The sequence below is a fragment of the Miscanthus floridulus genome, chromosome 19 (assembly GCF_019320115.1).
Source record: "Miscanthus floridulus cultivar M001 chromosome 19, ASM1932011v1, whole genome shotgun sequence".
NCBI lineage: Eukaryota > Viridiplantae > Streptophyta > Magnoliopsida > Poales > Poaceae > Miscanthus > Miscanthus floridulus.
The window spans coordinates 111684452-111709437 of NC_089598.1; the positions used below are offsets into that span (position 1 = coordinate 111684452).

At 42.7% G+C, this 24986-nt stretch overlaps 1 protein-coding gene and 1 long non-coding RNA gene across 4 annotated transcripts; one reads left to right on the forward strand and one right to left on the reverse strand.

Annotated features, from left to right (window-relative positions):
* Positions 1 to 1580: 1580 nt before the first annotated feature.
* Positions 1581 to 5382, reverse strand: LOC136529567 (phytoene synthase 1, chloroplastic-like). 3 transcript variants are annotated; one of them, XM_066522643.1, is made up of 8 exons: positions 5139 to 5382; positions 4947 to 5053; positions 4323 to 4841; positions 4179 to 4229; positions 3403 to 3575; positions 2500 to 2735; positions 2207 to 2399; positions 1581 to 2106 (listed from the first exon to the last, which is right to left on the reverse strand). In XM_066522643.1, exons 3-8 carry the CDS (start codon positions 4756 to 4758, stop codon positions 1933 to 1935), a joined length of 1263 nt encoding a protein of 420 aa, XP_066378740.1. In that variant the 5' UTR covers positions 4759 to 4841; positions 4947 to 5053; positions 5139 to 5382; the 3' UTR covers positions 1581 to 1932. The 3 variants fall into 3 exon arrangements, with proteins under 3 accessions (XP_066378740.1, XP_066378741.1, XP_066378739.1); XM_066522644.1 differs by lacking the exon at positions 4947 to 5053; XM_066522642.1 differs by lacking the exon at positions 5139 to 5382 and having other exon boundaries at positions 4947 to 5130.
* A 187-nt stretch (positions 5383 to 5569) lies between these two features.
* Positions 5570 to 12396, forward strand: LOC136529569 (uncharacterized). The gene is made up of 3 exons (XR_010777356.1): positions 5570 to 5698; positions 6960 to 7131; positions 12291 to 12396. It is a non-coding gene; the product is annotated as an uncharacterized lncRNA (long non-coding RNA).
* Positions 12397 to 24986: the final 12590 nt, after the last annotated feature.

Sequence of the window (24986 nt, forward strand, 5' to 3'; positions counted from 1 at the left end):
AACATAGTTGACCTTAAACAATTTTACTTTTCTAAGCACCTACATTGAATTAGAAATTTATAAGCCTACCTCTGTACAAGCAAAGCGCATACACAAAACAGTTAAACAAATAAGAAAAATAGACTAATGTCCCTAGCGCTAGCTTCCAGCGATCCAAGTTAAAAATTGGAAAATAGCGCGTGGCGGCGTGCCGGCGATTCTTCGAGGGTGGCCAGCGTCAGGCAAGTCAGCGTCTCCTCACGAGAATAGAGCATCCGCGTCGATGGACGAGAATAGGAAGCACCAGCGCTGACGGAAAACAAAACGTCGCTGGCTCCTCGCTTCGCGGCCTTCGTGTTAAGTAGAATAGGAAGAGGTACATATGATACAGCATGGGCTAATGTTTGTTGGATCTTCAAAGGCTTATGCTAAATAGGAAAACATATCTACTAACTACCTATATACTCTTGGCCCCCCTAGCTCCATGGGCCCCCGGCGGTCGCACTAGCTGCCCTCCCCCTAGAGCCGGGTCTGCCCGTGGCCTGCCTCAAGGGTCGCAGCCCCTACCCCCATCCCCACTCTTGCCCTCCTCCTCCTCACCGGCTCTCGTGCCCTCTTTGACTTAGGAAACAACGGTTGTGGTGGTTCCCCATGGCGGACGAGATTCCAAGCGAGGGGCACCTGTGGGCAATGGTGGCATAGTGATGTGCGGATGCCTCACCGTGTCTGAGCAAGGAGGCCACGCCCGCTGCCGACGAGGGAACACTTGCGCCTCCTAGTCCTAGGTCCACCCGTAGAATTGATGTGTCAAACGTTAAGCTTTTTATCCACAAGGTTCTTATGGAAACTAGTAGTGGGAGCAAAGCCCGTTTTTATTCAAAATGTAGTTAAAATAAAATTGTCTCAAACAGAGTCAAAGAAGAAATAATCCAGGCCGTTCTATGGCCTTTTTTTTTTTTTGACTGAGGCGGCAGGGGACGTTCTAGGCCCTTTTTGTGAGGAGCCCAAGCAGTCACGACTTTTTCAAGGCCCTGCCCAACTATTTACCAGGTCCAGTCCATATGGAAAGCCCACCGAGGCCCATGTCGTACCACCCTGCACGTGTAGCGTGCGGGCGGGAGGAGCGCGTGGGGGTTGCCCGCGCACGGCGGAACCCCCGCGCCGCCGCTCACCGGAGTCCCACTCCCACCACGAACACGAAGCCCAAATCGCCGTTGCGCCTCCGTGATCGCACTAATCCGCCGCGGCCTCCTCGCCGCCATTCGAGGGAGGCGACTGCGGCGATCGGCCTCGCCACCCCCGCCCTCCACGACGCCGCGCGCTTTCGCCGACGATGGGCGTACCATCGGCGTTGGGTACCTCCTCCATGGGGCGCGTCTTGTTGGACGGACCCATGGAATCGAGGTCGGTTTCCTACCCTATATCGCAGTTCGTCTCCCTCGAATGCCTCTTCTCGCAGCTAGCTACTGACTGTTGACGGATTCCTTGCTATAGTTGGAGTAGCAAGGGGAGGACAATCCATTATCAATTTCAGTCTGATCCCACAAGTATAACCGGAGTGGCCTCTCCATGCCAACTGATCTATTTCTAGCAAACCAAACTTCTAATAAGCTTCCTACGATATGGCATTTACCATTGGCATTTACAGAGCGTCACCATTGTTTTCCCCCAAATTTGGGATGAGAAAAGAAAACAGTATACATGTTGGTTCTTTCCTGGAGACACATATATGCTCCTAATTAATAAGAGGATATACATGCGAGTATAATGTTACATATCCATCTAGGTTGGCTGTGCTGCTTTAATCTGTGCTGTACCTGATCCCAACAATTCATATGATACCCCGCCAATTCACCAGGTTGTCTATTCTCATCAGGCCTGATGTGATGACATTGCCTATTTAATTTCTATCTAGCCTAACCTGAACCTCTTTTCTTTCAGCTTCTCTGGTGGCTAGGTCTGGCTATTTCTCAATGAACACGGGAGCAGTAGCGATTTCCCATATGCCACAGGAAGCGCTAGCAATTTCTTCCCTTTACCAACATAGGCCCTCTTTGTGAAGTTGTTGTAGTCGTTCGCTTCAATATCATCCAGGATTTGCCTGTACAACAACAGGGAAGCCCATACCTGCAATGGATCAAGGAAGTCCATTTTACTTTGCTAACACAAAAGAAGCGAGGATGCTGTACTGCTGTACAATGTGAAGTACTGAAGTCATTGGACTTACTGGCCATCTGCTAGCCTGTGAGAGCTCAGTTACCCCTCTCTCTGCCTCCTCAAAAAACATCCTGGCCCTCTTGATCTGCCTCTTCATGAAGTTTCTCCATCGGTTTGTGACCACCCCTTTGAAGATGTCCTCATCAGAGAGCCCTGCCTGTGCGAGCTCATCTTGTGGTAAATATATCCTTCCTCTTGTAGCACTAAAAGACATGATGGCCACAGTGGAGATGGTTACAGCTGTGCTATTTTAACATGTTTGTGCCTGTTGCAGAAAGAATCTGGGGGAAAATAGTTACTTACTCCTCTCCAACATCCCGGAGTATGTTCGTGAGTTGGTTAGCGATTCCGAGAGCCAAGGCAGCACTATACACGCTTTCAGTTGTTGCCTTAGACTCGGGTGCGATGCCCATCACAGGTACGCTCATTAACCCGACAGTTCCAGCAACATAGTAGCAGTACATGTAGAGCTCGTCGAAGTTGTTATACCTTGTCTTGCTAAGGTCACTCCTCATCCCTTCAATCATGTCCCTGAATGGCTGGCACAAGATTTACTGATTTTAGAATGTTGGTATGTGCAATATAATTTGTCAAACCACTAAGTACCACATATAGTTTTCTCATAATTTGTCAAACCACTAAGTAGCACAGATAGTTTTCTCTTAGTCACTTTCCCGGGTCTAATTTTTAGTTGCTTGGACTTTTCTTTTCTGAATCTTTTCCTTCTCAATCATTATCTAGATCCTAGCTATTTTCTTCTTGTGCTGGTCATATAGTTACCTTTTGTTTCTTAAAAGGTCAGACCAACTGGCCATGAAATAAATCCGAGTTATTGCCTCTCGCTCTAAGTTTTGCTGTGAGGGCTGAGCTCTAGAAACAATTCACCTTTAAAAAAAAAAAAAAATTCGACAAAACAGCTTTGATTCAAACTCCTCTCCTGGTCCATATAACTGGACTAGGCCCACCACGATATGTGCGAGGTTCATCGAACTTAACAAAAGCATTATAGATACTACTGAAGGCTGAAAAACCTTACAGTTTAGTTGAGTATACAAAACAATCTCTTCCTGTCAACTCAGTAGGTCTAGTCATCTTGCACTAAAATAGTGAGGCCTAGAGAATCTAATGCTAATTAGAAATAGCAATAACTGTTGTCCAAAAGTGGCATATCAGTTGAATCCGCTAGATAGAGCAGCCAGCTAGTACCTGAATGTCTATGGGGAACTTTGAGATGGTATCAGAGAGAGCGGCATCAAGCATATCATAAGGACGTCCCGCGAACAGATCCTCAAGTCTCTTCTCCCACCGGTCCAAAGCTGTCGGCGTAATGTAGTTGGCGTTTGGCCCATCTACAAGCTCATCTGTCCTCCTACACCACACTGCAGAAACACTACTCGTCAGATACTGTGCCTGAAGTAGTTCATTTAAAATTGCCAATACATCAGATTCATATTCCAGGTAGTTTGAACTACGAAGAACATGTTCTCATAACTTTCCACATGGTCTTAAAGTATTGATCAAGCCATTTAGTAGCATTTTAGGCTACCGAAAGCCTATTTTGGTGCTTCCACATACATATACATTTCCATTAAGAAGTGCATTAGGCCTTTATTCACCATTGACTCACAAATACCCTGCAGGGAAGTCAACAGTGTTTCTTTTTTAATATTAATTCAGAGGTCCCTTTTCAATATTATATTAATTTCCACTGAGAGCTAGTTGATACCATTACTTGAAACGTAGCCCAATTTTCATTGTGATTGTTGGAATCTGCTGCTAAAGTCCTTTTTTTACCACAGCAGCACAAGTTACAAGTGCTTGCATATCTAAGATATATATTAAGGGAAACATACTAGCTAGTACAGTGCATCCAGTTCCAGTAATAGCCATTCTGAAATTTACTGATTGATACGTACATGCTACTAGGTATAAGCAATGGAACAGGAGGGATACATGGTGATTATTATTGTTGAGACAGATACCATAGATGGCCCATATGGCGCGGCGCCGCTCCTCTGTCATCAACATAGTTCCTGCCACGAACAGACATGAACGAAGACTGAAATGATGAGACGAAGATTGACGACCTTTTTATGGAATTGTGGATTGAGAGGAAAGATATATACCGAGGTAAAAGGTCTTGGCATACTCCTCACAGATCTCGCCGCAGCGGTCGTAGGCTTCCTTGAGCCCGTTGCGCGGCATCTCGAGGTCCTGGGGCCTGACGTCGAGGACCGGCTTGCGCAGCTGGCGTTTGAGCAATGCCGACTGCTTGAGCACGACGTCGTAGACCTTCTGCTCGGACGAGACGACGGCCTCTCCCGCCGGGTTGACGGCGAGGCTGGAGTACACGGCGGGGGAGGAGGCGCAGCCGACCTCCCACGGGTCGAGGCCAAGGCACCCGTACCTGAGCGAGCAGAGCATCCACCGCCGGGCCGGCTTCTTCTTCAGCAGAGAGGAGCACTGGAGACTCCCATGGTGGCTGATGCCGCCGATGTCCCGCACGGCGGCGGCGGCGTCGGAGAGCCCCGGCGATGCTGCTCGTACGAGTATGATGGCCATATATTTGCTATCTTATCTTGAAGACGATGATGGGATGAGACTAGACCAATCAGCAGAACAGCGAGGAGCAACTCCGGCCTCTCCTGCAAGATGAAGGTATGCCATGTGTGAGGAACTAACAATTCATCACTCTAGGATGACTGGACTGCAAAGGGGAGGGGAAAAAAAAGGGGTTCTTGCAGACGCACGCTTTGGTGCTGGCCGCACTATCGGCCAGTGGTTCGCATCGCCGTGTCCGTGTGCGTCTGTCTGCTGCACACACACACAGCACTCTCTCTCTCTCTCCGGCTACAGCCTGCTGCTATGAGTCACGCTCAAGCACAGACGGAGGAGCAAAACAGAAAGGTTCCACTGCAACGTCGAATGTACTGGCCACTCACCTCTTATCAACACCACTCGCTTTGCTTAGTTCCTGCTCCAATGGGGATATGGGATTTCGCATATGCTAAGTGTGCGGCTGGATCGTCGACAAGCATGCATTTCTTGGCATAGGATCGGACTAGGCACTTGGGCTGCATGCATAGCATAGGCGTAGGACGCCAATACAATACTTGTGTGTCTTGTTCATGTGATGGAAGTAGGACTGTTTGTTGCTGTTGTGTGCAGTACGCTGTGGAAAAGGAGAGGGAAGAAAAGAGGAAGGGAGAGACGTGGAGAGAAGAAGGGCCAGCCAAGCCAAACCAAGCCAGCGCCCAGCCGCCCAGCCAAGAGGAAGGGAAGGGACGGGAGAGAAGGTCGGAAGGTGTGGTGAGGATAGATAAGCTTATCGCCAAGCTCACATGCCTCTGCTGTGTGTGTGCGTACATCGGAGGCCGCTGAGTGGTGACACCTGGAAAAGCCCCGGATTCACCCTGGCTGCACCTGTCCGACGTGGCTGCGCGCCCCACCCGGTGACATGCATGGCAGCTAACTCCTGGCTACCATTGCCTCTCACTTTCAGGTAACTAATCATCTGACCAGGCTCAGTTGCTGTTTACTTATATCTATTATTTACCGGTTACGCCTCTGCCTTTTTTTTAACGTTTTTGTCATCTGATGATGCTGATGGATCAGCACAGTCGTTGTTTGTCTGAGTCCCGAGAGAGTTGCCTTTGCTTTACATGTGTTTTGTGTATGTGTGTTATACTGCTGCATGCTTGCCTGCTTCCTTTTGGTAATTTTTCCTTTTGTACATTCGCACGTGTTTTCCCCATAATTGTATGTGCAAAGCAGGTTAGGTTACGTATTACTGGACGCAAGTGCACGTAGTAAGCTCAACTTCTTCAGTCTCGTCCCGTACCTAACATTCAGCAAGCATTATTTCATATGCATAATACATGATGCATGGCACTTTTTTTATTTCCAATTTTGATCCGGTGGCTTATATATATTGTGGTTGCAAATTTGGTGAGAGCACGGCAATAGAAAGTGCGTGTCCCCTCTCCCTCTCTCGTCGTCACTTGCTGTTGGGGCGTGAGTGAGAGTGAGGCGCACAATTGCGAGCCAGAGATTATTCCATCAATTTGAGTGGCGGAGCCAGAAAAGCACCGGGCCGTCAAATCAAATCAAATCAAACAAAAACATATGGGTCCGAGTAACATAAAACGTGTAAGATTTGGGTTTTGGTTTGTCATTGACTTGGGGTGGACGGACTCCGAGTACCACTGCTACTAGTAAAATGCATGCATGTGTCATGTGTGTTGTGTGATGACAAGTAAACAGTCCTAGCTACCTCTTCTGACTTTTCAAATATGCTTTGTCATGTACGGAGTAGTATGTATTGACTGATTTTTTTTCTTTTTAGGAAAAAACACCGGTTCAGTCGCTTGCTCAGATTAACTAGGCCTACTAGAGAAAAGTTTGCAATAAAGATGTCAACTATCTAGACACTCACATGCATTGACACTATTTTGCTAGACAAGACAAGATTCCCAGTGGTGTTACTTCAGAAACCTTGCTGCTTACATCTAGTTCGATATATAACTTGCTCTTACACATATTCCTAATTTCCTATCCATTGACCTATAGTCTTGTATAACTATTTATTGGCTAACTTCTGTGTCGTACAATCTGATCAGTACATCACGTAGGGGGGAAAAATCTATATTTCATTGATTTGGATGTGAGTCAAATCAGTTTATTTTGGCTGTTCATGTGTCTGTGTTGCACCCCGAAATTGGGAGCTGTGTTGCTCATGTGCCGGGGTCATGCTGTCATGCAAGGTGCGGTGGATGCTATATTGCTGTGGGAGAGACGCAAGGACTGGTGGATGCTATATATTGCTGTGGGAGAGACGCCAAGGACACAGCAAAAGTCAATGCCTATCCGCCACATATGTTTGGGTCAAAAAAGAAACATGGCAGGTGTGAAAGATTGTCCTTCCGACTAGCCATGGTAAGCCGCTCTCTCTCTCTGCTCGACCCTACCTCTGTATCCCATCATATCACACACTGGAAAAAAATGAGGGACATAGTCTTCTTAAACTGCAAGCAACAACTTTCTAAAGAATCTGAAAGAGCAAAATTGAGTCCCTCCTTATATAGTCAAAAGGAGAGAGGAAGATTATACTCCATTCTTTCTTTTCTATTTAGAATAGCCATGTGAACAAAAGGGCCAAATGTTTTTGATTGGGCAAGGAAGTGCAGCCCACGTAGGCCCATGACCTTAGCTAGTGGCTTGGGCCTTTTCTCAAAACATGTACCAATCAACGGCCTATTCACTTGATCGTAAACGATCGTGAATTATAAGTCAGAACAATATTTTTCTCTCACACCAAACCAGCCAGCAGTAATAATCCACGATCATTTCAGCCGAAACGAACAGGCTGCAAGTTCCATGTTAGTGTCTAATAATCTTTCCCTATATATGACTGCACTAGTTAGTACCAGTATACTAAATATTATTTAGTACCCGAGCTCATTCCCTCAAGCGCGCTGCACTAGTTAGTGCCAGTATACTAAATATTACTAGTATAATACCCGTGCTAACGCAACAGATTTATCTTAGAGACGCACATGAAAATAACCAATGTTTTTTTCCATAGTTCAACTTTTACACAATATCTTTGAGCATGTATACAATCTGGGAAACTAAAAAGTCATAGTAAAGTTTTTTCTCATATAGTATAATGCCCATGCTAACACAACGGATTTATCTTGGAGACGCACATGAAAACAACCAATGTTTTTTTCCAAAGTTCAATTTTTACACAATATCTTTGAGCATGTATATAATCCGGAAAACTAAGAAGTCATAGTAAAGTTTTTTCTCATATAACCATTTAAGTTACGTTCTGTCTAAGTCCTTAATCATGACTTGGAAATCTTCAGAAAAGTTGTCAAAACATTCGTTTGCATGGCTCTTAAGAATGTCCCCAAAAAATTTCATCCTCAGTGAATTTGATAGCTGTGAATGGTATATATAATATGTTAAGTTATTAATTTTGTATGTAGTGTACGGAATATAGTTAGAGAATATATGCTTACCGTGTTGATCGGTGGCGATCTTACACCATCCTATGGCTTCATGAAATTGTATACAAGGAAGCCTCCTAATTTTCTAGAGATGAGCATTTGTTTCATTTATTGTACATAAATCAAATAACTATTTTGTGATAATAAGAAAGATGAAACATATTATAGGTGATTACCGGTCTTTATGTTTTGGAACTTTTGTAATACATGCAGGGAATATTCGCTTCCAGTAATAAATATTGGGGGGAATTCCTTGTGTGCCATTAAAAAAGATCGCAATGCCCTATGTGCTCCTGGAAAAGTTCAGCGGTCTTCAGCGCCACTGCTCTAACTTTTTTGTGCCCTCCATGCCACTGCCGTCAGTTTGGGCTCTAACACCGTCAAACTGTAGGTGTGAAAAGTCGAAAATACCTTTAAGTCTAAATATGTCATTATTTTTTTTGAGCATCTTAACTACTTCAAATGAAAAAACTCAAAACTAAAACGTTGTAGATCTCATCGAGATCTATAATTTCATATAAAAATATCTTCATTTAATTCCGCAAAAAATATGATTTGATATGATTAATATATCTTAGAAAAATCATATCTTTTTTTGCGGAATTAAATGAAGATAATATTTACATGAAAATTATAGATCTCGACGAGATCTACAACTTTTTAGTTTTGAGTTTTTTCATTTGAAGTCGTTAAGATGCTTAAAAAATTAATAACATATTTAGACTTAAGGGTATTTTTGACTTTTTACACCTGCAGTTTGACGGCGTTAGAGTCCAAACTGACGGCAGTGGCATGGAGGGCACAAAAAAGTTAGAGCAGTGGTGCTGAAGACCGCTGAACTTTTTCAGGGGCACACAAGACATTGCGATCTTTTTTAATGGCACACAAAGAATTTCCCCTAAATATTGTTGTCCCACTTAGAATTTATCAGTTACATAGCGAGACTGAACATTTTAGCAGTAGTGTGAAATGTAGCTATATATGGCATGGATTGAGCATAACCCTTGTAACATACATCATCTGGGAGTGGATCCATAATGTGCATAATTTTCTTTTGCATGTCCATTATAAATAAAGTATATAGTCTATCTCGATAATATGGGAGTAGAATCTAAAAACATAGACATAGAATATAAGTGTTTTTAAAAAGTATAATATATATATATATAAAATATAAAGGAGTACACTGAACATATCTTACATTGCTGCAATCTTTAATTTTGTATTACATGTCAAGCCAGCACTCGAGCACTTTTGCCAGTTTCTTGTGGTCTAGTTTGCCACAACATCGCGGATCTCGTCCAAACTGGGTTATGGACTGTTGATTTTGCAAAATTTATAAGTATTTGATTAATTATAGAATTAAGAATTAGATGAACTTACAGTAAACTGGAGATCTAAAAAGTGGCATTTTTGTTTTTTGTTTCTTCATCAACAAGAATTCGTTCTGCGCAGCCATCTGAATTGCTATATTGAAGCAATCATGATCCATCTCTTTGTTCTCATCTAAAATATCTCTAATATTTCTCGCACTTAAAGAAATTGGATATGGTCGTGTGCTTCGGATCCATTTTTTGCTAAAAACAAGGACAAGCAACAAATTACTTATTCTAGCAATTCTTTCACGGGCAATGGAAATATCCAAATTAGAACAAAACAAATTTCTTTAGAATAACTTACTCCAAAGGTTCACCATTGGCCATCAAATGGATGGTTATGCAAATTGCAGACAATAGGTCTATCTTGTTTGTCCATGTTATTGTACCTGACAGTAAAAAAGACACCTCGTCCATATCATCGAACATTATGACAGCATCATCTAGATTATGGCTGGTCTCACTATCTTGCACATCATTATTTTTCCCTCTCGCTATGTTTAATGTAGAGTTATACAAAATCGCAGGTAGCTTGAACCTAAAGTTACTTATCTCATCCTGAAAATATGAGTAAGTCCTGATATATTAACAAGTCCAAAAAATGACTATTTTTAGAAATATTCCTATGAAATTACTTGGGTCATATGGTCAGATAAAGAAGCTCCAGTCCAATACTCCATGAAATTAATCATCCATAAACCACAACTTACATTGTGCAATATTGAAAAATTTAAATATGAGTGATAAATATACCGTTGCTGGTACGACAATGTCATATACACAACAAGTTAGATGATCCTTTATCCATCTGTCTGTATTTTTTCGATGATCTTATATATTTTTGGTCAAGATGCCACTCTGATACCCTTTTCCCATTTGTTTTGGTTTAGCTGACTATGCTTTGTTGCATGCTTTATTAATCTTTCCATTCCTATTAATTGCTATGACCGAAACACCAAGTTTTAGAAAAGGATATTAACAAAATTTTAAAAAAATATTATGTATTTGTATACAATCAATCATTAAGTCATACCGTGTAGTTGAGATCTTGCCGTTGTAACATATTTTCTCCGAAAGAATCCAAAACATGTATCTGTCCTTTCGAAGCATTGACAACCGCTAGGTATCAGTGATACTTCTCAATATTAATCGAAAGAAACACCTGCAGTAATAGAGATTTTTCTAAATTTTTTCCATATGTTTCAATCAACAGAAAATAGCATATATCAGATCTTGTGGTCGAACTTACCATATCAGCGTCTAAATAATTTGGAAAAAGTCTACTTAACCCCCCCTTTTATACTTACTTCACCCCCCAACTATGAAATCGTCTGTTTTACCCTCTAAACTTTCTAAAACCATCTATTTTACCCCCTGGGTGGTTTTTTACAGCGGGGTCACTACAGTAACATCGGGGCTGCTACAGTAACGGTGTGTTTGCTACAGTGTCAGTTGTTTTGCATTTTCTTTTTTTTATTTTTTTTGTGAATTTTTGAAAAATCATAGTAAATCATAGAAAAATCATAAAATGAAAATTCTAATTTTATTGGACTCCACATGAGTAGATCTACACAGTGAATATATAATACGATATGCTTTAGTACAATTTTTTTTGTAGCTTTAGATTAATTGGAAAATCCAATTTTGTCTGTAATTAAATAGAATTTATCTATAACTAAGTGATACATAGTCCAATAAGTACGAAATTTTTACTATAGTTCAAGCATACAATAATTAGCGTACCATAAAAATTTCACCACAATTGGACCATAGAAGTTGCAGCTATGAATTATTCCAATTAATTACAGACAAAATTAGATTTTCTAATTAATTTAAGGCTACAGTAAAAATTTTATACTAAAGCATACCGTATTATATATTCACTATATAGATCTACTCATGTGGAGTCCAACAAAATTAGTTTTTTCATTTTATGATTTTTCTATGATTTACTATGATTTTTCAAAAATTCATCGAAAATAAATAAAAAAAAATTCAAAACCACCGGCATTGTAGCAAACCCACAGTTACTGTAGCAAACCCGCTGTTACTGTGGTAAAACCACTGTCAAAAAACCGCCCAGGGGGTAAAATAGACGGTTTTAGAAAGTTTAGGGGGTAAAACAGATGATTTCATAATTGGGGGGTGAAGTAGACCAAGTATGAAAGGTGGGAGGGTTAAGTAAATTTTTTCCTAAATAATTTTGGACCCATGTTTGAATCATGTCATCTCTACTATAGCTCAATGTCGTTGCATCAGCCTTTCCGTCGCGATGGAGCAATTGGGTAATAAATGTAGTCTCCATATAAACATCTCCACCTTCTCTATGAAATAGGTGTTCTTCATGCCGCATCAAATGGATATACGGACTTATGACCTGCAATTTATTAATTTGTCAAATAAAAAATTACCATATTTTCCACATGGACATCAGCCAGTTAATTTAAAAGTAGTGTTAAGCATGCTTACACCGCCATTGACGTGTTCATGATCATGGAAAAGGCAATTCATATCATCTCTATTTACCCAAGCATCATCGATTTGGACGAGTAAATCATCCATATGTTTCCGTTTCATGTATTCAATTACCTAAACATCTTCTGTACACTCATAATCTACAGAGAAAATATTTATTCATATTATATTTAATTAATTCCCAAATATAATGAAATCTCTACTAATTGGACGTCTCACCTTCTGGCAGGATATTTGCATTGTTTGCCTTCTTAGGTTTATTATATTGAGGGATTGCCATAACCTCCTCGTCAACATGCTTAATCTCTTCGTCTTTTTCTACATCAAATATTTTTGGGACCTTATCTTGGATCTACACTTCGTCTTCATCTATAATACTGATCTGCATATGTAATAAAAATAGTGTGCTCTATAGCCCCATTAAGCTACATCTAAAAACTGGCTCAGTTAACAATATCATTGGTGTTCAGCCACGTCACTTTTTTCTTTGTCAATAAACCATAACTATACAAAAACATGATATACATGTGTGCAAGATGTACTGCAAAATAACCAGGCTTTGTAACATGGGACAATACAGTATGGTTGCATGAAGAAATACTGAAGATAGAAACTGCAGGAATGGAAAATATTGTGCTCTATAGATAGAATATTAGTGATCCTGTTATATAGATATTTATGTGTGAGGATGAAAGGTCCTAATGGCTAGAGGGGGGTGAATAGCCTAATAAAATTTCTACAACAACACTTAACAAAGTGGTTAGACAATTATGAGGCGAAGCAAGTATTGCACTAGCCTACTCAAAATGCAAGCCACCTACCACAATTCTAGTTTAGATAGTGTCTATTCACACAATAGCTATGACACTACCCTATGTTAGTATGCTCTCAAAGGCTAACTAAAGAGCCACACCAACTAAGCAAGCAAACTCTCACAACTAGCTACACTAAAGAGCTTGTCAACTAGTTTGCGGTAAAGTAAAGAGAGTGATTAAGAAGGTTATACCGCCGTGTAGATGAAGAACCAATCAATCACAAAGATGAATAACAATGAAGACCAATCACCTCGGAATCAATGATGAACATAATGATTTTTATCGAGGTTCACTTGCTTGCCGGCAAGCTAGTCCTCGTTGTGGCGATTCACTCACTTGGAGGTTCACGCGCTAATTGGCATCACACGCCAAACCCTCAATAGGGTGCCGCACAACCAACACAAGATAAGGATCACACAAGCCACGAGTAATCCACTAGAGTACCTTTTGGTGCTCCGCCGGGGAAAGGTCAAGAACCCCTCACAATCATCATGATCGGAGCCGGAGACAATCACCACCTCCGCTCAACGATCCTCGCTGCTCCAAGCCATTTAGGTGGCGGCAACCACCAAGAGTAACAAGCGAAATCCGCAGCAAAACGCGAACACCAAGTGCCTCAGATGCAATCACTCAAGCAATGCACTTAGATCACTCCCAATCTCACTATGATGATGAATCAATGATGGAGATGAGTGGGAGGGCTTTAGCTAAGCTCACAAGGTTGCTATGTCAATGCAAATGGCCAAGAGTGAGAGCTTGAACCGGCCATGGGGCTTAAATAGAAGCCCTCATGAAATAGAGCCGTTGTACCCCTTCACTGGGCACTGATTGGGGTGACCGGACGCTCTGGTCCTACTGACCGGACGCTGCTCCTCAGCGTCCGGTCGCCCGATGGCGGCCATGTGTCTCCTGCGTTCAATAGTGAACATTTGATCTCAATGGTCGACAAGCTGACCGGACGCTCCGACAGAACTGACCGGACGTTGATCCCTCAGCGTCCGGTCATTTACAGAAAGGGTCCAAAACCAGTTTTTACCAACCAGACGCGTCCGGTCAAGCTTGACCGGACATAGCCCAGCATCCGGTGCTTAACCCTAATTACTATGCCGACCGACCACTCGATCGGACACAGCCCTTCAGCGTCCGGTCGTAGAGCGACCCAGCATCCGGTCAGTTGACCGACGCCAGCATCATTGCGACCAACTCCCTTTCACTTCTAACTTCTCCACCCTTGCTCAAATGTACCAACCACCAAGTGTATCACCTTGTGCACATGGGTTAGCATATTTTCACAAACATTTTCAAGGGTGTTAGTTCTCCACTAGATCCTAAATGCATATGCAATGAGTTAGAGCATCTAGTGACACTTTGATAACTGTATTCCGATACGAGTTTCACCCCTCTTAATAGTATGGCTATCAAACCTAAATGTGATCACACTCTCTAAGTGTCTTGATCACCAAAACAAAATAGCTCCTACAAGTTATACCTTTGCCTTGAGCTTTTTATTTTTCTCTTTCTTCTTTTCAAGTTTAAGCCCTTGATCATTACCATGCCATCACCATAGTCATGCTATGATCTTCATTAGCTTTTCCACTTGAAGTGTGCTACCTATCTCATGATCACTTGATAAACTAGGTTAGCACTTAGGGTTTCATCAATTCATCAAAACTAAACTAGAGCTTTCAGAGGATATGTAAGCTGATTGAGAGATTGTTACGCACGACATCCTCGTGAGCACGCTTCTGCTTTCTGTCCTCATCTCGTTCTAGTTGAACTATTATTTCGGCATCGTCTGTGTTCGACATTTTTTCTTCACCACATGTATCCATTTTTTGGTTAGAGGCTGATTGCATTTCCTCCTCGACAACTATCTGTGCATCCCCGATAGGTTCTATTATTGCTTCAATCTCTCTATCCGTTTTCTTCTCTTCTGTATCTAGATGATCAAAGCATAAATAATAAATAATTTTGGAGATCAAATTTATGTATCTTCGTTGATGGTTAATATATAATCAAACATATCTTAATTGAATAAAAGCAGTAATCAAACAACTTAAATTGACTTAAACTATTAAATATAGCATTGAGCCTATGCATTCCAAATTTAAGATGAATTAAGCTGAGTGGAGGCTACCTTTTTCTTCTGGTACTATCTCATGTGTTGCCATTTTTATAGTAAGAACTTCCTCTTGCACCTCCATAGGTGGGTCAACTAAGGCACACTCATGATCCATTTTATTGCGCTTGGAGGCAATGTCTTCCACTCCCGGACGTTCTATGAGGGTTTAGGGTGGGTTGCCCTGAAAGCACAACCAAGAACATCGCAATTCACAAAGTATATTTACTTTGTAATGATAGTACATCAAAAAAAGAATAGGGTCGTCTCTGTGGGAGTGCGACCTAAAAATAATTTAGTTAGTAATTAAAGAGCAAATAGAATTAAGTGCTGAGCGAGAAGCATGAATAACAATAGACAAAGTATTAGTCTATAGCACATGGATGTGGAGATCTCGCTGGAGCAGCCCACCGTGATGATCCACACTGTCTCTAGAGCTTGCTCAGGCCACCACGATGAAGCAGGTCAACTGCAATGTGCTGGGCGCAAGAAGCGACACGCGTACCTCTCGCCGAGATGGAGCCATGGGCCAAGGTGTCTAGGTTCGAAAAGGTGGACGTCGTGGCTAGGGACGTAAGGTTGAGGAGGTCGGTGATCTATTCTGCGCCGTAGCCGGGAGCGGTCACGTCGCTTCTCACCCAGGGGTGTCGTGGCCTCGATGGGGCATTGATGCGGCTCTCGCGTCGGGCGTTGCTAGGGCAGGGGGCTTCCGAACAGGGCATCGCAGAGCTGTAGCTCTGACTCTATCAGGTGCCTCATCGCTGAAGAAGGGTTGCACGGAAACCAGGCGCGCGACCACATTGCGACGCTAGGGCGTGATCTCACGGGGGGAGCGTGTGTCGGACGTTGCTGCCGCGGGTTGCGATGACTGGGGGGCGTTATCATGCGAGGACACGAGCTCGGAGATGGGAGACGTCGTCGCTAGGGCAGGCGATGAGAGAGAGGATGCGTTGATCATCCGTGGAGCGCCTTAGCCCATCCTTGGACCACCAAGCTCGTGCTCCCTGCTGGGCTTGGCCCAAGAGCATAATAATTTAGAGTGGAAGCAAGGCATGCAGATCCAAAAGATTGTCAATTCGATCTTGCATGAAAGTTTATATTTGCCAAGGGGAGAAATGAAGAGATATATACGTATATGTGACTGTAAGCTTCAACAGCAAGGATTCGACAGAAGGGAAAGCCAGAGTCCATGTATCTTAGTATTTTCTTATGTTTAGACATTTCTTTTTTAGGCAAGTTTTGTACGTCATTAGCCCAAGGTATAAATATTAACCCTCGGCCATTGTATCAAGACATCATCTATCAATCAAACAAATAAGTATTTTTACTTTTCGTAGATTTCACAGTCAACCTCAAGTTGATATGGGTCGAGACCTACATTTGTCGAGATCGCAACTACAGTGTGTGTGTTGTCCCTGGTATCAGCCAGCCATATCTAGAATGCTCTATGTATGTAATCCATACTTTTATGAAAATGTTTGTTGTCCATGATGTTTGTAAATAAGCAGGGGCAATATTTTAATTATCTGGTTGTGATTATTAGTTGTGATTCCAACCAGGAAGTTGGATGAAAAATATGTGGCTATATGCAGTTAGAATAAATACGATCCAGTTTAGGGAACTAATTAGAAAACTTTGGGGAGTGTTTGCAAATATTCAGGCAACAAATGGACCAAAATGTGGGTAAATAAACTCTGAATTCAGATGTAGGTGATCTTTCAAAGATTGGGCCTCAAATGCCAGTTATAGAGACACGTTCCAAAATTAGACAGTCATCATATTTTGAGAACTCTAAAAGTTTGCACACTCCATTGAAGGACAGGTTACAGACACCATCAGTCTTAGCTGTTACTGACCAGCATCGTCCTCTGATCACAAGGATGGTTGTCTCCTTGATTTGCCAAGTCGGTTCAAGCTCATCCCTTGTAGACAAGCGGCTTGTCGACCCAGCGGACACGGCAGCCATAGGCCTGCAGCATCTGGAGCAGCTCAGTGGAGAGCACAGACCTCAACCCACCCAGCAGCTTTAGCTTTTCCGATCTCCCACACGTCGCTCGCAGCGCCATATCAATCCCTTCAATGGAGACCCAGGAGAGGTATTATAGAGATTAGAAAATATTAAAAAATATAGTCATTTAGGACATTACTTACCACCTTGTCACCATTGCAGGACATCGTTATACACTATATTCTTGGTGCACTTCCCTGTTGGATCTAATTCCTTGTTTGGTTTGGACAATATTCTTGCTGTTTGCCTGGATACACCCCTCGACAAGGCAACATAGAGCTGCCCATGTGAGAACACTGGCTCTGGAAGATAGATCAGAACATGTGGGATGGTTTGCCCCTGAGCCTTATTTGTTGTCATCGCAAAGCTCAAATGAATTGGGAATTGCTTCCTTTTGAACTTGAAAGGAAGTGAAATATCATCCGATGGAGATATAGGGATTCTAGGTATGAACACCCTTTTCCCTGCATGTTGCCCACCAACTATTTTTGCATCAATTGCATTGTCTTGGAATGCTCTAACCATTAGTCTTGTTCCATTGCACAAGCCATTGTTAGGATCAAGATTGCGGAGAAGGATCACAGGGCAGTTGGTTTTTATTTTGAGCTCATACGGGGGGAGACCATTTGGAGTGATGGAGTTCAAGAAGTCAATAGGATCCTGCCTCATCCGCTGTTGTCGCTGGAACTCATCCTATCGAGTCTAAAATTGTGCAAATGTAGCAGTGGTCTCCTAAGCCTGGCGAGCCTGATCCTGCCTCATCCGCTCAAGTATGGCAAGTAGAGCAGGATCTGTCTGCGGTGTAGGTGGAGCTAAACTAGAGCTACCGGCCTCATGGTCATGTCGTCATGGAGGCATCTAAGGGATATCGCGGTAGTCATCATCTGAGCTGTCACTGGGGTCGCTCTCGACCATCCCCTCATGCTGAACATCTAATTGCTCCTCCTCTATAGCTGGTATGCCCCTGATGGTCTCATCCTATTGGGCTACAGTCTTTGGCACCTCTGGACGACAGCGCGGCTGGCTGGGTGTCCTCACTGCACTATAGCGGATCATCTGAGTCATGTTGTATGCAGGAAACTTTATAGTAGCACCACTATACTCTGCCAGCATCTCAGGTGGCCTCATAGTAACTGCCCTGTGGTTCAAGAATGTAATCCAGTGAGCATATGGCAGCTGCATATGACCCCTGAACCCCTCTACAATAGTATCCTCCATCTCTGATAGAAGGAGTACCTAAATGTCAAACACAGTCTGCTGCATCAAAGAGTTCAGTAGCCATAGCTGTATGCGTGTCAAGCCCTCGTGATACACCATCTTCGGAAGCAGGGTCCTCCTCATAATAGCATCAAGCACTCTAGCAGTAGGAGTGAGATCACTAGGTGTCCTACTCAACCCCTTGCCGAAAGGCTCTGTGAAGCAATGGCGGACTAGATCTGTAGGGGGCACCATACTGCCATGAGGGCATCTAGGAGGCACTGTTTGTCCATAGCAAACCTCATGAAGCTGGACTGACTGCTCCTGAAGCCTAAGAATCTCTCTGACCCTTGAGCTCATCAGCCTATAATCTCTGCCTCTGAAAGCAAAGTGAATGAATCAGTGTTGCGGGTCAATTTAGAATGTAGCATAGAACTGACAGACCCAAGATAGAACATATAAGCTTGTCCATCCAAGTAAATCTGTCAGCCCTGGTAGGTAAGCTAGGTAAGGGCGAATATGCTCTCTAGCCGCTGCTATAATGGACTCAATGTTGCACACCCTCTAAGATCTGAATATTGCCCCACTATTAAGATATGTATTATAAAAATCTTCCTGCAGTGGTGTGTAGAAACCCACTGAAGCTCGGTCATCTCTCCTCGACGGGAACCATTGCTCAAAGTTCACAAATCTGAGCTGCTACACCTGTTTGGCCATGGCGGCCCTCAAATCCAAGTGAGTCACTGGAGGCGGACCCTGTGGCCTAGGCGGTGGACAAGAACCCCTCCTTTGTGTCTCTGACCTCGATGTGACTGTTGCACGGGTATGACCAGAGCGGCGAAGCTATGGCTAAGGTGCCTGCTTTGTCTCCTCGACCTATACTCCCTCCTAAGTCTGCTCTGCTGGCTGTGGCTACTGCTGTGACTACCCCTAAGGCTGACTCTCATCAATAGCCACACATCGTCCTCCAACCATGACAGTCCCAGTTGGACCACCATGACGGCGCTCAACCTGCTCAAGTGCAGCCCTCGTAGATGGAGAAAGCTGATCTGCAATAACAACACCACTCCGAGTACCTCCTCTCTCTGCGCGCTCTGCGCCCTCTACAACTGCGTCTGCTCTCGCTGTATCTGCATCAGGGTACTTGCGCTTCCTTGTTGCTAGCTTCTTCGTTGCCTTGCCTTTTGTATCTACAGGCTAGTGAGGCGGGAGCCTCGGATCCTCATCACCAGGACCTCCTCCGACATTCTTGACACATGTCATCTGATGGATCTAAAAAGAATAACTATCGCTGACAAAGATCAACTGCCAACTGTCACTTTCGAGGCTTGGCCTCGATCCGTACTCGCAAGCTTAGGCCTAAGTTGACTGTCAACTACCAATGAGACCTCAAAAACACCGACCCGCTGCACGTTAGAATAGATCGGATATATGAATAATTACAACATATCTAGAGATACGAAACCCTAAGAAGCAAGCAATAGATACAAAATTGGAAATGAGGGCTTGCTACCAGATGAACTGGTGAATCGACGAGAAGAGGAACGACTTGGGGAACCATCGGATCGGCTAGGGTTGGGATTCTAGCGAGGCAGTGAGCACTGGATCGGCAAAGTAGGCGCAAGAGAAGGCTCTGGTGGCGCTATTGAGCTATGGACGACTGGTGTTGTTGCGCGGCTCTAGTGAAGGCACGACGGCGACGCTGAAGTAGAGCACGGGCATGGCAGCGGTGCTGGCACAGGGCATGGTGGCGGCACTAGAGGCGGCGCGCTGGAGCGGCTATGTGCGGGCATGGCGGCGAGGGTGTGGGAGCATGGTGGCATGGCATGGGAGCTGGGCAGCGAGGCGAGCTTGCTGCGCGGCTAGGGCTTTGCATGGCGCGGTGGCTGGGGAAAATGGTGCGGTGGATTGGGTTATAAGGGGTCCCCCGATGAGACAGAAAAGGAAATGGAGAAGAAGTCCTGAACTCGCATGATTTTTACTGATCGGACGCTTCGGTGGCAATGACCAAACGCTGCCACCTAGAGTCCGATCGATTCTAGAGATCCAAAACCCCTGAAATCATGACCAGACGCATCCGGTGAACCCCGACCGGACGCAGCCAGAGTCGGGTCCACACTGCCTTGATAGCCTTCGCTTGATCGAACGTTGAACCACCATCTGACCGGATGCTGGACATCAGAGTCCGGTCACTCCATCGTAGTAGGTTCACCTCCTATGAACTGACCGGACACTGGACATCAGAGTCCGGTGCAGCGTCCGGTCACTCTTTATCCAGCAAATCTTCAAAGATCTATGGGTTGTCTATTCTCAATCAAGTCTCAACTTCAATAAGATCCAAATAAACACCAATTAGGACTGATGTGAGTGACCTCTGTCAAACCCTTAATTTTTTCAAAATATTTTGCCTTAGGCTATAATTCTTTTTAAGAAAATAGGCAATAAGAGGGCAATTGAAGATAAATGACAAAGCAACATTCATGTATATGCAATGTAATACTTGAAAGTAAATCTAGTTGCTTGTCAAGTTTAATCCAAAGTTAAGCTTCTTCACACGCTTTACGGTGGTTATCTTAACCATGCTAGACAAGCCCTAAGTGCATTACCATAAAGTAAACATGTTGTATATTATAATGTAATGCAAGGGACAACACAAGCTCATTTTTAGTGAAGTTGCTAAAATCAAGAACATTGAGCTCATTTCGCAATCGACAAAAAGTTGCCTCATCTAACGGTTTAGTGAAGATATCCGCCAATTGATCCTTGGTGCTTACACCTTCTAATAAAATATCATTCTTTGCAACATGATCTCTAAGAAAGTGATGGCGGATATCTATGTGCTTGGTGCGAGAGTGTTGAACCGGATTATTTGCAAGCTTTACCGCACTTTTATTGTCGCACAAAAGAGGTACTTTTTCTAGAACTACCTCATAGTCGAGTAAAGTTTGTTTCATATAAAGTATTTGTGCACAACAAGCACCCACGGCAATATATTCCGCTTTGGTAGTGGACAAAGCCACACTATTTTATTTCTTGAAGGACCAAGACACAAGTGATCTACCAAGCAAATGGCACCCCCTGAATGTGCTTTTTCTATCAACTTTGCAACCGGCATAATCCGAATCGGAATAGCCAACTAATTTAAATATAGCTCCTTTGGGATACCAAAGGCTAATGCTTGGTGTGTGTTTAAGATACTTAAGGATTCTTTTAATGGCAATCAAATGAGTTTCCTTAGGATTAGCATGAAATCTAGCACACATACACACACTAAACATGATGTTGGGCCTGGATGTGGTTAAATATAACAAGCTACCAATCATAGAGCGGTAGAGAGTTTGATCAACCATGTTGCCTTCCTTATCTAGGTCGAGATGTCTATTAGTTGGCATTGGTGTCTTGATTGGCTTACATTTATCCATCTTAAATCTCTTGAGAAGATCATTTGTATATTTCTCTTATTTGCTTGACTTGAAAACCAAGAAAGAATATAAGCTCTCCAATCATTGACATCTCGAACTCCGTCGACATCAATTCACCAATTTTTTTGCAAGAATCTTTATTTGATGATCCAAAGATGATATCATCAACATACACTTGGCAAATGAAGATATGTCCATCAAGCTTCTTGGTGAATAGTGTGGTGTCGACCTTCCCAATGGTGAAGCCCTTCTCAATGAGGAAATCCCAAAGGCGCTCATACTAAGCTCTTGGGGCTTGCTTAAGCCCATATGGCACCTTGAACAACCTATAAACATGATTAGATATCTAGGGTCTTCAAATCTGGGAGGTTGATCAACATAGACTAGTTTATTAATAAAGCCATTTAAAAATGCACTTTTCACATCCATTTGATATAGTTTTATTTCATGATGTGATGCATATGCAAGGAGGATACAGATGGCTTCTAGTCTTGCAACCGGTGCAAAGGTCTCTCTAAAATCCAAACCTTCAACTTGAGAGAACCCCTTTGCAACTAGTCTAGCCTTGTTCCTCACAACAATGCCTTGATCGTCTTGCTTGTTGCGGAACACCCACTTTGTTACAATGACTCTTGCACCTTTTGGTCGCTCTTCAAGAGTCCAAACTTCATTGCGGGTGAAGTTGTTCAACTCTTCATGCATGCCATTGATCCAATCCGAATCTTGAAGAGCTTCTTCTACCTTGGTAGGCTCAAAACAAGAGACAAAAGAGTGATGTTCAATAAATGAAGCAAGTTTTTATGAACGAGTTATTACTCTCTTTGATGAACTCCCTATGATAAGATCTTGTGGATGAGCTTGAAGTAGAGGTGAATTTCTTTTATCAACCATTTGAGGGGGAGGTTGTGGAGCATCAACATCTTGTGCTTGTACCACCATTTGCTCATGGGGGACATGAGTGTCTTTATTTTCTACTCTTTCATCTTTTTCACCATCTTGTGGCACACTTGATGAAGAAGGTGGATTGATCACTTGTACATTATCTTCATCATCATTAGGCTTGATGTCTCCAACCGGAATATTCTTCATGGCCTCCCTCAATGGTTCATCACTTACATCATCAAGATTCTCATGTGCTCCTTGGAAGCCGTTAGATTTATCAAATTCCATATCATATGTTTCTTCAACCAAGCCGATGACATGATTAAATACTCTATATGCTTTGGACTTTGATGAGTAACCAACAAGAAAACCAATATCACAATATTTTTGGAACTTCCCTAGGTGTTGCCGCTTCTTGTAGATGTAGCATTTGCAACCAAACACCCTAAAGAAGGAGACATTCGGCTTCTTCCCGTTGAGCAACTCATAAGGTGTCTTGCCAAGAAACTTTTGAAGGAATAGGCGTTTGGATGTATAGCATACGGTGTTGATAGCTTCTGCCCATAGAGCTTTGGGAGTGTTGTACTCATCAAGCATTGTTCTTGCAAGAGTGATCAATGTCTGGTTCTTCCTCTCAACTACACCATTTTGTTGAGGAGTATATGTTGCGAAGACCTCATGCTTGATCCCAACTTCATCACAATAGGCTTTTATGTTTGTGTTGTCAAATTCTTTACCGTTGTCACTTCTAATCTTCTTGAGCTTCACTTCAAATTTATTTTGTGCTCTCTTGGCAAACTTCTTGAAGCAAGATACAACTTCGGATTTGTCATGATGGAAGAATACCCACGTGTATCTTGAATAGTCATCAACAATCACAAGACAATAAAGATTTCCTCCCAAACTCTTATATGTTGTTGGTCCAAATAAGTCCATGTGAAGGAGTTCTAGCACTCTTGTGGTTGACATGAAAACTTTAGTTGGATGTGTATTTGCAACTTACTTGTCGGCTTAACATGCACTACAAAGCTTGTCCTTCTCAAACTTCACATCCTTCAATCCTCTCAATAAATCATTCTTCATTAGCTTCTTGAGTGAGCTCATCCCAACATGAGCAAGTCTTCTATACCATAGCCACCCAAGTGTTGTTTTGGTGAATAGGCAAGTCTTCAAATTAGCATCGTCGGAGGTGAAGTACACTAGATATAGGTTGTTGTATCTAAATCCTTTGAATATCACTTGATTATCATCTTTCTTAGATACAACAACTTCCTTCTTGGTAAATAAGCATTGGAAGCCAAGATCACACAATTGTCCAATGGATAGCAAGTTGAAGCTCAATGAAGCAACATATAGCACATTTGAGATAGAATGATCATTTGATATTGCCACTTTGCCAAATCCTTTAACCTTGCCCTTTGAATTATCTCTAAATGTGATTCTTTCTTGTCCATCTACGTCTTTATCTAGTGAGGTGAACATACGAGGATCACCGGTCATATGTTGTGTACAACCACTATCAATAATCCAATAACTTCCACCGGTCTTGTAGTTCACCTACACACAAGAGATCAAGCTTTAAGAACCCCAACTTGTTGAGGGTCCTTCACCTTTTCAACAAGTGACTTTGCTACCCAAATTTTCTTAGGTCTATTTTTGTTGGGAGGTCCTAAGAACATGAATTTTATCTTTCCACTAGAATCCTTTCTAAGCATATAATGAGTATTGAAGGCAAAAGGTCTAGCATGCTTGGGCAAGGGTTGTGGTGGTGGAGTTTGGCACTCATGGGCAAAGTGGTCTTATTGTCTACACTCAAAACATCTCTTTGGCTTTGGCTTTGACTTGTGTTGTTGTTGAGCTTGAGTCTTCTTCTCTTGATTTGCCAAGTATCTAATGCCACTTCTATCCATCTTCATGACGGTATTCATTAGTAGCTCACTTTGAAGATGATTGCCTCTTGTGAACTTGCTCAATCCAATCTTGAGATGATCTTTCTCCAATTTGAGCTTCTTGTTCTCTTCCTTGAGTGCATCATTATTTTTCTCTTTCTTGAGCTTTTTATTCTCTTCTTTAACTTCTCATTCTCAAGAATCAAATCACCATCATAATCAAGAGTTTCTAGCACTATGGTGTTGGTGGTTTTGAGCTCTTCAAGATCTTTCTTTAGCTTTTCATTATCATTCTTGAGCTTGATATACTCATCATAACTATCGGTCTTAACCACTTGCTTGCCCTTGCTACTAGAACTTTGCTCAATGCTCTCAATGATCAAATCATCACATCATGTAGCTATATCAATCTTAACAATATTTTTAGTAGCATCATGTGGCTCATTGGATAAATATTCTTGAGCAATAACAAGATTATCATGATTAATCTTAAGAGTAGTATATTCTTCTTTTAGGATGTTGTGGCTAGTGATGAGCTCATTGTGTATCCTCTCAAGTTTATCATGTTTATCTTTAAGCTCTTTCTTAGAAGA

Bases quoted from the DNA above. Each gene is read 5' to 3' on its own strand.
- LOC136529567 (XM_066522644.1), bottom strand. From the start codon at position 4,758: ATGGCCATCATACTCGTACGAGCAGCATCGCCGGGGCTCTCCGACGCC. The intron at 4,230-4,322 runs GTATATATCTTT...TGTTCGTGGCAG, and splicing joins TGCCAAGACCTTTTACCTCG to GAACTATGTTGATGACAGAG. The intron at 2,400-2,499 runs GTAAGTAACTAT...CATGTCTTTTAG, and splicing joins CTCCGGGATGTTGGAGAGGA to TGCTACAAGAGGAAGGATAT.